Genomic DNA, 15,035 nt, shown 5'->3' on the forward strand with positions numbered 1-15,035 from the left:
TGCTTCTGAGGTTAGGTTATTAGGCTGGGTTAGGGCCCTAGGTTATGCTCTTTGAGGTTAGGTTAGTAGGCTGGGTTAGGGCCCTAGGTTATGCTTCTGAGGCTAGGTTAGGCCCTAGGTTATGCTTCTTGAGGCTAGGTTAGGGCCCTAGGTTATGCTTCTTGAGGTTAGGTTAGTAGGCTAGGTTAGGGCCCTAGGTTATGCTCTTGAGGTTGGGTTAGTGGCTGGGTTAGGGCCCAGGTTATGCTTCTTGGAGGTTAGGTTAGTAGGCTAGGTTAGGGCCCTAGGTTATGCTTCTTGGAGGCTAGGTTAGGCCAGTTATGCTTTGAGGCTAGGTTAGGGCCTAGGTTATGCTTCTTGAGGTTAGGTTAGTAGGCCAGGTTAGGGCCCTAGGTTATGCCTTTGAGGTTAGGTTAGTAGGCTAGGTTAGGGCCCTAGGTTATGCTTCTTGAGGTTAGGTTAGTAGGCTAGGTTAGGGCCCTAGGTTATGCTTCTTGAGGTTAGGTTAGTGGCCAGGTTAGGGCCCTAGGTTATGCTTCTTGAGGTTAGGTTAGTAGGCTAGTAGCCCTAGGTTGTGCTCTTGAGGTTGTGTTAGTAGGCTGGTTAGGGCCCTAGGTTATGCTTCTTGAGGTTAGGTTAGTAGGCTAGGTTAGGCCCTAGGTTATGCTTCTTGAGGTTAGGTTAGGGCCCTAGGTTATGCTTCTTGGAGGTTAGTTAGAGGCCAGGTTAGGGCCCTGGGTTATGCTTCTTGAGGTTAGGTTAGTAGGCTAGGTTAGGGCCCCAGGTTATGCTTCTTGAGGTTAGGTTAGTAGGCTAGGTTAGGGCCCCTAGGTTATGCTTCTTGAGGTTAGGTTAGTAGGCTAGGTTAGGGCCCTAGGTTATGCTTCTTGAGGTTAGGTTAGTAGGCTAGGTTAGGCCCTAGGTTATGCTTCTTGAGGTTAGGTTAGTAGGCTAGGTTAGGGGCCCTAGGTTATGCTTCTTGGAGGTTGGGTTGTAGGCTAGGTTAGGGCCCCAGGTTATGCTCTTGGAGGTTAGGTTAGTAGGCTAGGTTAGGGCCCTAGTTATGCTTCTTGGAGGTTAGGTTAGTAGGCTAGGTTAGGGCCCCAGGTTGGCTCTTGAGGTAGGTTAGTAGGCAGTTAGGCCCCAGGTTATGCTTCTGAGGTTGGGTTAGTAGGCTAGGTTAGGGCCCAGGTGCTTCTTGAGGAGGTTAGAGGCTAGGTTAGGGCCTAGGTTATGCTTCTTGAGGTAGGTTAGTAGGCTAGGTTAGGGCCCAGGTTATGCTTCTTGGAGGTTAGGTTAGTAGGGCTAGGTTGAGCCCAGGGTTATGCTTCTTGAGGTTAGTTAGTAGGGTAGGTTAGGGCCCTAGGTTATGCTTCTGAGGGTTGAGGTTAGGTTGGAGGCTGGGTTAGGCCCTAGGTTATGCTTCTTGGAGGTTAGGGTTAGTAGGCTGGGTTAGGGCCCTAGTTATGCTTCTTAGGTTAGGTTAGTAGGCTAGGTTAGGCCCTAGGTTATGCTTCTGAGGCTAGGTTAGGCCCTAGGTTATGCTTCTTGAGGCTAGGTTAGGGCCCTAGGTTATGCTTCTTGAGGTTAGGTTAGTAGGCTGGGTTGGGGCCCTAGTTATGCTTCTTGAGGAGTTAGGGCCCTAGGTTATGCTTCTTGAGGCTAGGTTAGGGCCCAGGTTATGCTTCTTGAGGTTGGTTAGTAGGTTGGTTGGGCCCTAGGTTATGCTTCTTGAGGTTGGTTTGTAGGCTAGTTAGGGCCCTAGGTTATGCTTCTTGAGGTTAGGTTAGTAGGCTGGGTTAGGGCCCTAGGTTATGCTTCTTGAGGTTAGGGTTTGTAGGCTGGGTTAGGCCTGAGGTTATGCTTCTTGAGGTTGGGTTAGTAGGCTAGGTTAGGCCCTAGGTTATGCTTCTTGAGGTTGGGTTAGTAGGCTAGGTTAGCCCTAGGTTATGCTTCTTGAGGTTAGGTTTGTAGGCTAGTTAGGCCCGAGGTTATGCTTCTGAGGTTAGGTTAGTAGGCTAGGTGAGGCCCTAGGTTATGCTTCTTGAGGTTAGGTAGTAGCTAGTTAGGCCCTAGGTTATGCTTCTTGAGGTTAGGTTTGTAGGCTAGGTTAGGCCCGAGGTTATGCTTCTTGAGGTTAGGTTAGTAGGCTAGGTTAGGGCCCTAGGTTATGCTTCTTGAGGTTAGTTTGTAGGCTGGGTTAGGGCCCAGTTATGCTTCTTGAGGTTAGGTTTGTAGGCTAGGTTAGGGCCGAGGTTATGCTTGGAGGTTAGGTTAGTAGGCTAGGTTAGGGCCCTAGGTTAGGCTTCTTGAGGTTAGGTTGTTAGGTAAACAGAATTATAGCTGTATTTTCCGGGTCATGATGTGGGATGGACTGTCCAGTTGGTTGTTGTTGCCAGGTACCTATACCCCTCCCCATACCATCAACCCCCTTAACCTCTCCCTAACCCTGTCTCCCCTTAACCCTCTCTCCCCTTAACCCTCTCTCTCCCCTTAACCCTCTCTCTCCCCTAACCCTTCTCCCCTTAACCCCTTAACCTCTCCCCTTAACCTCTCCCTCCCTAACCCTCTCTCTCACCCCTTTAACCCTCTCCCCCTTAACCCTCCCCCACCAACCTCCTGGTGTATATTAGGGAGGGGGCAGAATCCTGGTCTTGTTCACCCTCTCCTGCCCCACCACCACTTGCTCTCACCACTCAACTCCACCTCCCTCACCACCTCACCCTCACCACTCACCCCACCACTTCACCTCACCACTCACCCCTCACCACTCACCCTCACCACTCACCCCTCACCACTCCACCCCTCACTACCTCCCCTCACTACTCACCTCACCACCACTCACCTCTCACCCTCACCACTCACCCTCACCACTCACCCCTCACCACTCACCCTCCCACTACTCACCCTCACCACTCACCCTCACCACCACCCTCACCACTCACCCTCACCACTCCACCCTCACCACTCACCCTCACCACTCACCCTCACCACTCACCCTCACCACTCACCCTCCCCACTCTCCTCACCACCTCACCTCACCACTCACCCTCACCACCTCACCTCTCACCACCTCACCCTCACCCTCATCACTCACCCTCACCACTCACCCTCACCACTCACCTCACCCACTCACTCCACTCTCCCCACTACTTCCTCACCACTCTCCCTTTCCACTCTCCTCACTACTCTCACTACTCACCTCTTCACCACTTCCTCACACTCACCTCACCTCACCACTACATATCATTGTCTGACATGTGGGCAATGTCATGGATCATTGTACTGTACAATTTGTACATCATGTCAAGAGGTAAAGGAGGGGGAGGGGTTACGTGTCAAGGATAGGTAGAGAAGGGTGAGGGAGGGGGTGAGAAGGGTGAGGAGGGGGAGGAAGGGTGAGGGAGGGGGGGTGAGAAGGGTGAGGGAGGGGGTTGAAGGGTGAGGGAGGTAAAGGTGAGGGAGGGAGGGAGAAGGGTGAGGGAGGGGGAGAGAAGGGTGAGGGAGGGGAGGGGGTAGACCTCATGTTGGGTGATTGTATGTCATGGAGAAGTAGGTGGGGGGGGCGTGGAGGGGGGAAGACACACCCATCGAGGAGGAAGATGGTATGTCAAGGATAGGTAGGTGGGGGAGGGAGGGAGGGGAGATAGATACATCCTTCATATGGGGTGGTATGTCAAGGATAGGTAGGTGGGGGAGGGGGGTAAGACACACCCAGGAGTTGGTTGGTTTGTGTTACAGACACAGGTAGACCAGGTAGGTAAGTAGACAGGTAGACAGGTAGACAGGTAGACAAGTAGAGGTAGATAGGTAGACCAGGTAGATAAGTAGACCAGTAGATAAGTAGATCAGGTAGACAAGTAGACAGGTAGACAAGTAGACAGGTAGACAAGTAGACAGGTAGATAGGTAGACGTGAGATAAGTAGACCAGGTAGATAAGTAGATCAGGTAGACGGTAGACAGGTAGACAAGTAGACAGGTAGACAAGTAGACAGGTAGATAGGTAGACCAGGTATAAGTAGACCAGGGTAGATAAGTAGATCAGGTAGACAAGTAGACAGGTGATAAGTAGACAGGTATATATAGACCAGGAAGATAAGTAGACCAGATAGATAAGTAGACAGGTAGACAAGTAGACAGGTGAAGGTAGATGGTGATAGGTAGACAGGTAGGTTGACCAGTAGACCAGGTAGATAAGTAGACAGGTTGACAAGTAGACAGGTAGATAAGTAGACAGGGTATAGGTAGACCAGGAAGATAAGTAGACCAGATAGATAAGTAGACAGGTAGACAAGTAGACTGGTAGATGGAGAAGTAGACAGGTAGATAAGTAGACAGGTAGATAAGTAGACAGGTAGATGGAGAAGTAGACGCACCATGAGCCACCTGTCTTAGGATGAATATTGATCACTCGAGCATTATGACGTGTGAGGTGAGGGGTAGTAGTGGTGGTGAGGTAGAGTGATGGAGGGGTAGTAGTGGGAGGTGGAGGAGGTGAGGTAGGGAGGTGGGTAGTAGTGGTGGTGAGGTAGAGTGATGTGAGGGGTAGTAGTGGTGAGGTGAGTGAGGTGAGGTAGAGTGAGGTGAGGGGAAGTAGTGGTGGTGAGGTAGAGTGAGGTGAGGGGTAGTAGTGGTGAGGTGAGTGAGGTGAGGTAGAGTGAGGTGAGGGGAAGTAGTGGTGGTGAGGTAGAGTGAGGTGAGGGGTAGTAGTGGTGATTACAGTGCCTCTTACAGTAGTGACTCGGTAACCTGGCCACAGATTACAGTACATGCAGTAAACAATAGCATGGGTACAGTTACAGTCTGGGGGTGTATAGAGAACTACAGTCTTCTCATTAGTGCTCATTAGGGAGTGAACTATCGCCCTGGGGTTGTTAAGTGTTTATAGGATTATCACTCTGGTGTGGTTTACAGGAGGTCGGGTTCTCCACAAGGCAGCAGCGGTAGTCGACAACCTTCATAATATTTTACCTGGTTAATGGTGGAGTTTTGTTGTGGGGTTAAATACGTCCCTGTGTTTTGGTTAATGTCAGGTATGTTGTCATGTTGAGGCACGGATGCTGCGGGGTGTGTTCCGAGGCAGCAGCAATACCATGTTATCACTATATACATCTTAAGGTGTTCAAGCAGGTGTTGGCTATATAGCCCCCCCTCACCCCCCTTCCCCTCCCCTCCACCCTCACCCCTTACCCTTCCTCCCCCTCCCCCCTTCCCCCCCTCCTCCTCCTCTCATCAGTATAAACATTTTACAGGAGGGGAGAGGATTTCACCTTGACGTATGCCATTAGTCACTAAACCTCAGCAGTTAATAGCAATAGCTTAAGAGATTTACAAGATAAGTTGGCACTGTTCTCTTCATCTGTTTGGCGAATTATTTCCACTGGTTAACTGTCTCCCCGGCATTTAGGAAACACGGGTAGAGTGAGGTGTCTGTCTTGTTGTGGTAATCTATCACTGTACACGGGGCGCTGGTGTATACATCTCTCCTCTCTCATTTGGGAGCTGAAATGCTGACTTAATTCTCACATTAATCTCTCTTTATATTATATTCCCAGGGAGAGATTTAGGACAGTCGGGGTGGTGGCTGTGGGCCAATAACTTAACAGGTTCATCTGTTTACGGTGAAGTGTGGGAGAGACCTACTGCTGTCAGGAAACACCAGGTCTCTGTCTGAAGGAGGAGGAGGAATATTTGGTTAGTGTGAGAGACGACACTTGGGGATATAGTGAAGGAAGGAAGGAAGTGAGAAAGGAAGGAAAGAAGGGAGGAAAGGGGGGAAGGAAGGAAGGAAACAAGGAAGGAAAGAAGGGAGGAAAGGGGGGAAGGAAGGAAGGGGGGGAAGGAAGGAAGGAAAGAAGGAAAGAGGGGGGGGGAAGGAAAGAAGGAAACAAGGAAGGAAAGAAGGGAGGAAAGGGGGGAAGGAAGGAAGGAAAGAAGGGAGGAAAGGGGGGAAGGAAGGAAGGAAACAAGGAAGGAAAGAAGGGAGGAAAGGGGGGAAGGAAGGAAGGAAGGAAACAAGGAAGGAAGGTATGACAAAAAAAAAATCCATTACAAATATCCTGGTGAATATAACACTGTGTCCCCTAACAAGTGGTGGTCAGTCAGGCTGGCGTGTATGTGTACAGCTCTCATGACTCGACACACGATGCTGTTGACTATTGTAGAGCTGTTCAGTATAATAACTAATTGTCTGATATCTTAATAAGGTTGAGGGCCCAATAGGAGTGTGTTGGGTCTATTGTGGCTTATTAGAACTTGGTGGACCTATTAGAACTTGGTGGACCTATTAGGGAAGAAATCTATTTGAATTGGGACCCTGTTGATGACATGGATGGATGGATGGATGGATGGATGGATAGATGGACGGATAGATGGACGGACGGATGGATGGACGGATGGATGGATGGACGGATGGATGGATGGACGGACGGACGGACGGACGGACGGACGGACGGATGGATTATTTCAGTAGCTAGATTGGTTGAGGTGGATAGGTGGGTCAGTTTATTATATAGATAGATTAACTGAGTTAGGATAGATGGATTGACGGAGGACTTGAATAATTAAATGGATGGATAAATTAGTCGCTAACACATTCCTGGTAATTTATATAATGAATAAATATACATCTCTATATACATATACATATACATTTCATGGAATATACATTAATTATTTTATTTATTCACATCTCAGGGCAAGGCCATTAAATATTCACGCTGGCTTAATTAATATTTAATTCTTTAAACGCGTCTGAAATTTAATGGCGCAAATGGGATTAAATTGAGGATGATGTTAGCAAAGGTGAGAGATTTGTGGTGTAAGCGCTGGACGAGCCATTATGGTGCTTGTACCTTAAGTATGATGAGTTGGTCTTGGTGTAAGCACTGGACGAGCCATTATGGTGCTTGTACCTTAAGTATGATGAGTTGGTCTTGGTGTAAGCGCTGGACGAGCCATTATGGTGCTTGTACCTTAAGTATGATGAGTTGGTCTTGGTGTAAGCGCTGGACGAGCCATTATGGTGCTTGTACCTTAAGTATGATGAGTTGGTCTTGGTGTAAGAGCTGGACGAGCCATTATGATGCTTGTACCTTAAGTATGATGAGTTGGTCTTGGTGTAAGCGCTGGTCGAGCCATTATGGTGCTTGTACCTTAAGTATGATGAGTTGGTCTTGGTGTAAGAGCTGGACGAGCCATTATGGTGCTTGTACCTTAAGTATGATGAGTTGGTCTTGGTGTAAGCACTGAACGAGCCATTATGGTGCTTGTACCTTAATGATGAGTTGGTCTTGGTGTAAGCACTGAACGAGCCATTATGGTGCTTGTACCTTAAGTATGATGAGTTGGTCTTGGTGTAAGCACTGATGGTGCTTGAGTATGATGAGTTGGTCTTGGTGTAAGAGCTGGACGAGCCATTATGGTGCTTGTACCTTAAGTATGATGAGTTGGTCTTGGTGTAAGCACTGGTCGAGCCATTATGGTGCTTGTACCATGATGAGTTGGTCTTGGTGTAAGCGCTATTATGGTGCTTGTACCTTAAGTATGATGAGTTGGTCTTGGTGTAAGAAGCATTATGGTGCTTGTACCTTAAGTATGATGAGTTGGTCTTGGTGTAAGCAGATTATGGTGCTTGTACCTTAAGTATGATGAGTTGGTCTTGGTGTAAGCACTGAACGAGCCATTATGGTGCTTGTACCTTAAGTATGATGAGTTGGTCTTGGTGTAAGAGCTGGACGAGCCATTATGGTGCTTGTACCTTAAGTATGATGAGTTGGTCTTGGTGTAAGAGCTGGACGAGCCATTATGGTGCTTGTACCTTAAGTATGATGAGTTGGTCTTGGTGTAAGCACTGGTCGAGCCATTATGGTGCTTGTACCTTAAGTATGATGAGTTGGTCTTGGTGTAAGCACTGGTCGAGCCATTATGGTGCTTGTACCTTAAGTATGATGAGTTGGTCTTGGTGTAAGTGCTGGACGAGCCATTATGGTGCTTGTGCCTTAAGTATGATGAGTTGGTCTTGGTGTAAGCACTGGTCGAGCCATTATGGTGCTTGTACCTTAAGTATGATGAGTTGGTCTTGGTGTAAGCGCTGGACGAGCCATTATGGTGCTTGTACCTTAAGTATGATGAGTTGGTCTTGGTGTAAGCACTGGTCGAGTCATTATGGTGCTTGTACCTTAAGTATGATGAGTTGGTCTTGGTGTAAGCACTGGACGAGCCATTATGGTGCTTGTACCTTAAGTATGATGAGTTGGTCTGTTGTTAATCCCTTTCTTGAGTATAGTGATTTAACCCCCCTTGAATACAGTGGTTTAATACCTTCTTGAATACTGTGGTTTAACCCCTTTGAATACAGTGCTTTTAACCCTTTAACCCTTTTAACCCTTCCTTGAGTACAGTGGTTTAACCCCCTTGAGTACAGTGGTTTAACCCTCTTTGAGTACAGTAGTTAAACCCCCTCGTGTACAGTGGTTTAATCCATTCAGCACAGTGGTTTAATCCCCCTTTTTGATACAGTGGCTAAACCCTTTTGATTATACTGGTTTAACCCTCTTTGAGTACAGTGGTTTAACCCCCTTTGAGACTGTGATTTAATCCCTTCGAGTACAGTGGTTTCAGTACGGCGCCGTAACACCTCGAATACGATTACATGGTTCATTGAGGTTGACATGAAACCCTGGAAGCTGACGAGAAGCCTCCTGGAATCCCATAGGTTATTGAAGCCCTGGGTTGTGTCTGCCAGCACTGTATTATGATAAGTAGTGACCCCGACGCCCTGCCTATTCTTACGTAAACAAACATGGCATTGACTTTACCACTGGATGCATTATTGTTTTTCTTTGGGGTAAATGTTTCTAGGGCCTGAACTGTCACGGAATGAGGAAAAAACACTGAAACTTTTTGTATTCACTAAAGCAGATGAATCAAAACAGATCTGAAGTGGTTTGTGTTCTCTGAAGTAGATGAACCGAATTCATTGACACCTCAGCTCGAGTTTATCGTAGTCAAAGGCTAAATCTGTGTGAGCGAAGCGCGGAGGTGTGTCTAGTTTAAGAGACTTGACTGACTGTCTGGTGACTCAGTGGGCGAGGCCTTGGGGGAGGGGAGAGGGATGAGCTGTATACTTGAGGCTGATGAGCACACAAGGCCAGGTTGAAGAGGGCGAGCACCAACCACTTTATAGTTCAGTAATTTAATGTGGGGGGCTGACCTTGAGGGTCACGGTGTAAGTGTAGCTTATCCTTCACCTCCAGGCTAGCCCAGGTATTGTGATCATCTGTGTGTGTGTGTGTGTGTACAGGAGTAGTTAATAGAGCGTTTATGGGATCCCTGTTGTCACGTTTACTGTGAACCTTTCAGGTGACCCCAAATAATGTACAAGTGTTCACCTGTATCCTCCTGCGGTTACAGGCGTGTATTTTTTTCAAGGGCCAACTTAAAGTTCACATTTAACGTGACACCAGGGAGTATTTGTTCCCATATACTCATTATAAATGTCTCCTGTACACACACAACGCGCCGTTAATGTCTCTTGTGCACACAGACGCACAAGTAACGTCTCTTGTACACACAGGCTCCAAACAACAGTTTTATTCCAATTTTGATCCTATGAAATAACCATTTAAGCATCGTTAACCTTGTCTTTGTTTATACAAGACACACATTTTTAAACTTGCGAAGTTGTGGAGCAGTGTTGCGTTGTTGCAGGAGTAGAGACGGCGGCGGGTGGTGTGTGACACGTGCAGCGCCGTGTGCAGCATAGCGGGGCTGGCTCACTGTGTCCGCTAAACCCAGGTTCCAGAATATGTGAAGGCTCGCATGATGACTGTTCCTCGTAACTGATGGTGTAAAACTGTAGCTGACGGGTTGATCTATTAAGGCATAAACACAATGTCCAAAATAATTTTAAAATTACACCAAGGATCCACTGTATGTTACCACACGGTCGCTGACCATCAGTTAGGAGAGAAATTAATGTAGAAAGTCTGACTATTTTTTTTTTGAACGTTAATCTTGTGTTTTAGTTTGAGTCAACCACTGAGATATATCTTTAAACCTTCACATATAAGATATAGTGGTGGTTTTATCTCTGTTAACCTGGCCCGAGGGTGAATGTCCACGAGCACTGAGAGGGAGGGAGATCAACCTGGCTGTCAACCCCGTTCACTGGTGGTCGTCAGTGAGTGGGTCAGTGTACAGCTCACGGTGCTCTACTAACAGCTGGTCACATGACGCGTATAGGGTCATTTCATGGGTTCGAAAGTGGCTCTGGCTGTGTGTGTGCGCGCGCGTGCGTGCAGGTGACGTTTATAGTGCGTTATGGCAGCGAAGATCACGAGTGTCACTAATATGCACCACCTGGCGTGAGTTTGGCACGTTACTCGAGTGCAGTCTAGCCCGCCTGCGGTAAAAGCAACCCGCCACACCCACCGTGCTAACCTAGTGGGTTTTAGTGTTTGCTTGTTTTCGAATTGACGAATTTTGTTGCAAATGATTTTTTTATTATTTTTATTTAACTTAATGGAAATTAATTCATATATGGTAAAATTTGCTGTCGTCTACTACCATAATATAACATGCATATATATATATATAATCTGCTTCCGCCTGTCTGTTCTATTTACGTATCCACCCAGCGATCATAAATAGAATAACGAAGAAAGCAGCCAGACGGACTTGAGATAGAGCCCCGCCCCGCCCCACCCCGCCCCACCTCACCCCGCCCCACCCCACCCCGCCCCACCCCGCGAGTTATACTTCCTGTTCTCCTCAAGTCGAGCAACAGTTTTTTCTTTTACTTGGTCATTACGTAACCAATCTTACGGTGGTATTTTACTGTGGTGGTTACGTGCTGTGGTCGACGAGCTGTCACTTCCGAGGGTGAGTGGCAGGGGAGGAGGGGGGGGGTAAGGAGAGGGAGGGGTGGGGGGAGGAAAAAAAAGGTGGGAGTGGAGGGAGGCTGAAGGAAGGGTTGTCACGTTGTTGTGGTGTGAGTCATGCTGGTAACCTCGCCTCTTCCTCCACCTGAGCCCTCCACACGCACACACACACCTCTCTTTACTTTCTGTGTGTGTGTCTGTGTGTGTGTGTGTGTGTGTGTCAGTTGAGGCAGCACCACCGTTACACCCTAATACTGGTGGTTTTTCCTGGTATGTCAGACTGGTGACTGGTTAAATGGACCCCCAGTTCATAATAGGTCCCAGTCCCAATTCTCCCTAGTCCCAATGAGTTCAAATCCTAATAGGTACCAGTCCCAGTGGGTGCCTATCCTAATAGACCCAGTCCTTAGGGGATCTGAACCTGACGGGCCGCAATCCTGGGAGTTAAAACAGCCGAACTGGGACCTATTAGGGCTGGGGCCTATTAGAATTGGGACTTACGAGAACTGGGACCTATTGGGACTGGGACCTATTAGAATTGGGACCTATGAGAACTGGGGCCTATTAGGGCTGGGACCTATTAGAATTGGGACCTACGAGAACTGGTACCTATTGGAATTGGGACCTACGAGAACTGGGACCTATTGGAATTGGGACCTACGAGAACTGGGACCTATTAGGAGTGAGACCTATTAAAAGCGGGGCAATATTAGAACTGGGACGTGGGTAAATTTTCTTGGTAAGGTAGGTGTGTATGTATGTATGTATGTGTGTATGTATGTATGTATGTATGTATGTTACAAGCAGGGCACTCAGCTGCAGGTTCCAGTAACGGGGTCTCATTATGTTTTATGCCTTGTTGAAGAGTTTCCTGTTCGGGGGTGAATTTTCGGAGTGGTTGACGTCGTATTATTGGAACGTTATTGTGATGGTGGGTTAGGTTAGGTGTGTGTGTGTGTGTGTTTATTCCTCCTTTCATTACCTTTTCTCTTGTTATTCTTATCTTTCACCTCCTTCTTTATTCCCGTTGTGTTTTAACTCCTTGACCCGCTCTACCTAATAATGGAAGGCTGTTAAACATATTGGTGGAATTTTACGGATTTTTTTTGTAATGTTTTTGTTTAGTTTTTGTATTTTTTGTGCTTTGTGTTTGTAATGTTTTTGTAATTTTATGTAATGTTTTGTGTAATGTTTTTGTAATGTTTTTTTGTACTGGTTTTGTATTGTTTCTGTAATATTTTTAGTAATGTTTTTGTTTATTTTTGTAATATTTTTGTTTTTTGTTGTTTTTGTAATGTTTTTGTAAATTTTTGCAATGTTTTATCTTAGGTATTTTATTAATTGATGTTTCTTGTTATATCGGGAACGCCACAGGAATTACAATTGAACTCGAATCATGATTTTGAGGGACGTGATATATACAGTATAAGCCCAGTAATACTTCCTATCATGCCCTTAATGTGATGTCTTATGGTGATATATACAGTGTAAGAACAGTAATACTTCCTATCTGCCCTTAACGTGATGTCTTATGGTGATATATACAGTGTAAGAACAGTAATACTTCCTATCATGCCCTTAACGTGATGTCTTATGGTGATATATACAGTATAAGCCCAGTAATACTTCCTATCATGCCCTTAACGTGATGTCTTATGGTGATATATACAGTATAAGCCCAGTAATACTTCCTATCATGCCCTTAACGTGATTTCTTATGGTGATATATTCAGTATAAGCCCAGTAATACTTCCTATCATGCCCTTAACGTGATGTCTTATGGTGATATATTCAGTATAAGCCCAGTAATACTTCCTATCATGCCCATAACGTGATGTCTTATGGTGATATATTCAGTATAAGCCCAGTAATACTTCCTATCATGCCCTTAACGTGATGTCTTATGGTGATATATACAGTATAAGCCCAGTAATACTTCCTATCATGCCCTTAACGTGATGTCTTATGGTGATATATACAGTATAAGGACAGTAATACGTCCTATCATGACCTTAACGTGATGTCTTATGGTGATATATACAGTGTAAGAACAGTAATACTTCCTATCATGCCCTTAACGTGATGTCTTATGGTGATATATACAGTGTAAGAACAGTAATACTTCCTATCATGCCCTTAACGTGATGTCTTATGGTGATATATACAGTATAAGCCCAGTAATACTTCCTATCATGCCCTTAACGTGATGTCTTATGGTGATATATACAGTATAAGGACAGTATACGTCCTATCATGACCTTAACGTGATGTCTTATGGTGATATATACAGTGTAAGAACAGTAATACTTCCTATCATGCCCTTAACGTGATGTCTTATGGTGATATATACAGTGTAAGAACAGTAATACTTCCTATCATGCCCTTAACGTGATGTCTTATGGTGATATATACAGTATAAGCCCAGTAATACTTCCTATCATGCCCTTAACGTGATGTCTTATGGTGATATATACAGTATAAGCCCAGTAATACTTCCTATCATGCCCTTAACGTGATGTCTTATGGTGATATATTCAGTATAAGCCCAGTAATACTTCCTATCATGCCCTTAACGTGATGTCTTATGGTGATATATTCAGTATAAGCCTGTAATACTTCCTATCATGCCCTTAACGTGATGTCTTATGGTGATATATACAGTATAAGCCCAGTAATACTTCCTATCATGCCCTTAACGTGATGTCTTATGGTGATATATACAGTATAAGCCCAGTAATACTTCTATCATGCCCTTAACGTGATGTCTTATGGTGATATATTCAGTATAAGCCCAGTAATACTTCCTATCATGCCCTTAACGTGATGTCTTATGGTGATATATACAGTATAAGCCCAGTAATACTTCCTATCATGCCCTTAACGTGATGTCTTATGGTGATATATACAGTATAAGCCCAGTAATACTTCCTATCAGGCCCTTAACGTGATGTCTTATGGTGATATATACAGTATAAGCCCAGTAATACTTCCTATCATGCCCTTAACGTGATGTCTTATGGTGATATATTCAGTATAAGCCCAGTAATACTTCCTATCATGCCCTTAACGTGATGTGGTATGGTGATGTATTTAATGTGTTTTGTTATCAGGTAAGACATAGAATTTGATTAGTGTGGTACAAACGCATGATATAACCTAACCTAACTAACCCTAACCAAAATCTAACCAAACCTGCACAAACCAAACCTAACCTAAAGTATATATGATGATATTTATAAGAACTCAATTAAAAATATACCGTTGATTTTTTTTGCATTATAAATCAAATTCTTTTTATCTATTATATATATATATATAGATATATATATTAAAATTGTATGTATTTTCCGTGGATGTTAATAGCCAGGAGCAGGCTATTTTACCTGCTATTGGTGAGGGATATTATTACCAGGCCATTAGTGAAATACAGATGGGAATAATATTTTGGGCTCTTTTATTTTAAACGAGTGTATTTTCCTGTGTAATTAAGGCAAATTCAAATGTTATTTTTTCCTGATATATATATACTGTGTGTGTGTGTGTGTGTGTGTGTGTGTGTGTGTGTGTAATAATAAAATAATAATAATAATAATTAACGGTTTATTGAAAGAGCTTGGCAGCCAGAAGGCTGAAAATATACAGTTACATATTTGGGGAATGGGTTACGAATTACAAATAATATACAAGTGACATAAGTGACACAAATAAGACATATAGTAACTTAGATGGGGATCAGCTCAAACTACAGTTCATTTCAACATAGTGACAGTGTAGGGAGCAGTGTTTACTGGGAGTGAATACACTGATTTATTACATGTTATTGATAATTTTTACAATGGTTGGGACTGGGCTGTTCTTATAGCGATCAGTTCGTGCACGTATGGGCTGGATGCGGTTGTGGTGTCGAACAGCAATTCTCGGACAGGGGATCTCAGGTGGTAGTAGGGGCCGGTGTCGGGGATGGTGTAGAAGCTTCTTACCAAATTTGCAGATGAGGCCGTGGTGATGGTCAGTGAGAGTCGAAAGGGTCAGTGTGTTGAGCGCTTCTTGATATGTGGAGAAGGAAGGGGAGAGAATAATCTTGCATGCCCTCTTTTGCACTTTTTCTAGGTGTTTACGTTGTGTGGCATTTAGGGAGGAAGACCAGGTGG

The 15,035-nt window shown here is 45.1% G+C and overlaps 1 protein-coding gene across 1 annotated transcript; it reads right to left on the reverse strand.

Annotated features, from left to right (window-relative positions):
* Window positions 1-6,268: 6,268 nt before the first annotated feature.
* Window positions 6,269-10,811, reverse strand: LOC121873962 (histidine-rich glycoprotein-like). Its single transcript, XM_042377841.1, has 6 exons — window positions 10,804-10,811; window positions 9,782-9,876; window positions 8,805-8,871; window positions 7,701-8,240; window positions 6,856-7,590; window positions 6,269-6,284 (listed from the first exon to the last, which is right to left on the reverse strand). The coding sequence occupies exons 1-6, from the start codon at window positions 10,809-10,811 to the stop codon at window positions 6,269-6,271; spliced, it is 1,461 nt and encodes a 486-aa protein (XP_042233775.1).
* Between the last annotated feature and the right edge of the window lie 4,224 nt (window positions 10,812-15,035).

Source organism: Homarus americanus, unplaced genomic scaffold, assembly GCF_018991925.1.
Source record: "Homarus americanus isolate GMGI-L3 unplaced genomic scaffold, GMGI_Hamer_2.0 scaffold25827, whole genome shotgun sequence".
In the NCBI taxonomy this organism is placed as follows: Eukaryota; Metazoa; Arthropoda; class Malacostraca; order Decapoda; family Nephropidae; genus Homarus; species Homarus americanus.

Excerpts from the sequence above, each read along its gene's own strand:
- LOC121873962 (XM_042377841.1), bottom strand. Across the intron at positions 8,872-9,781 it reads ACCTGGGTTTAGCGGACACA|TTCAGGCCCTAGAAACATTT; the intron begins GTGAGCCAGCCC and ends ATTCCGTGACAG. Across the intron at positions 7,591-7,700 it reads ACCAACTCATCATACTTAAG|GTACAAGCACCATAATGCTT; the intron begins GTACAAGCACCA and ends ATCATACTTAAG.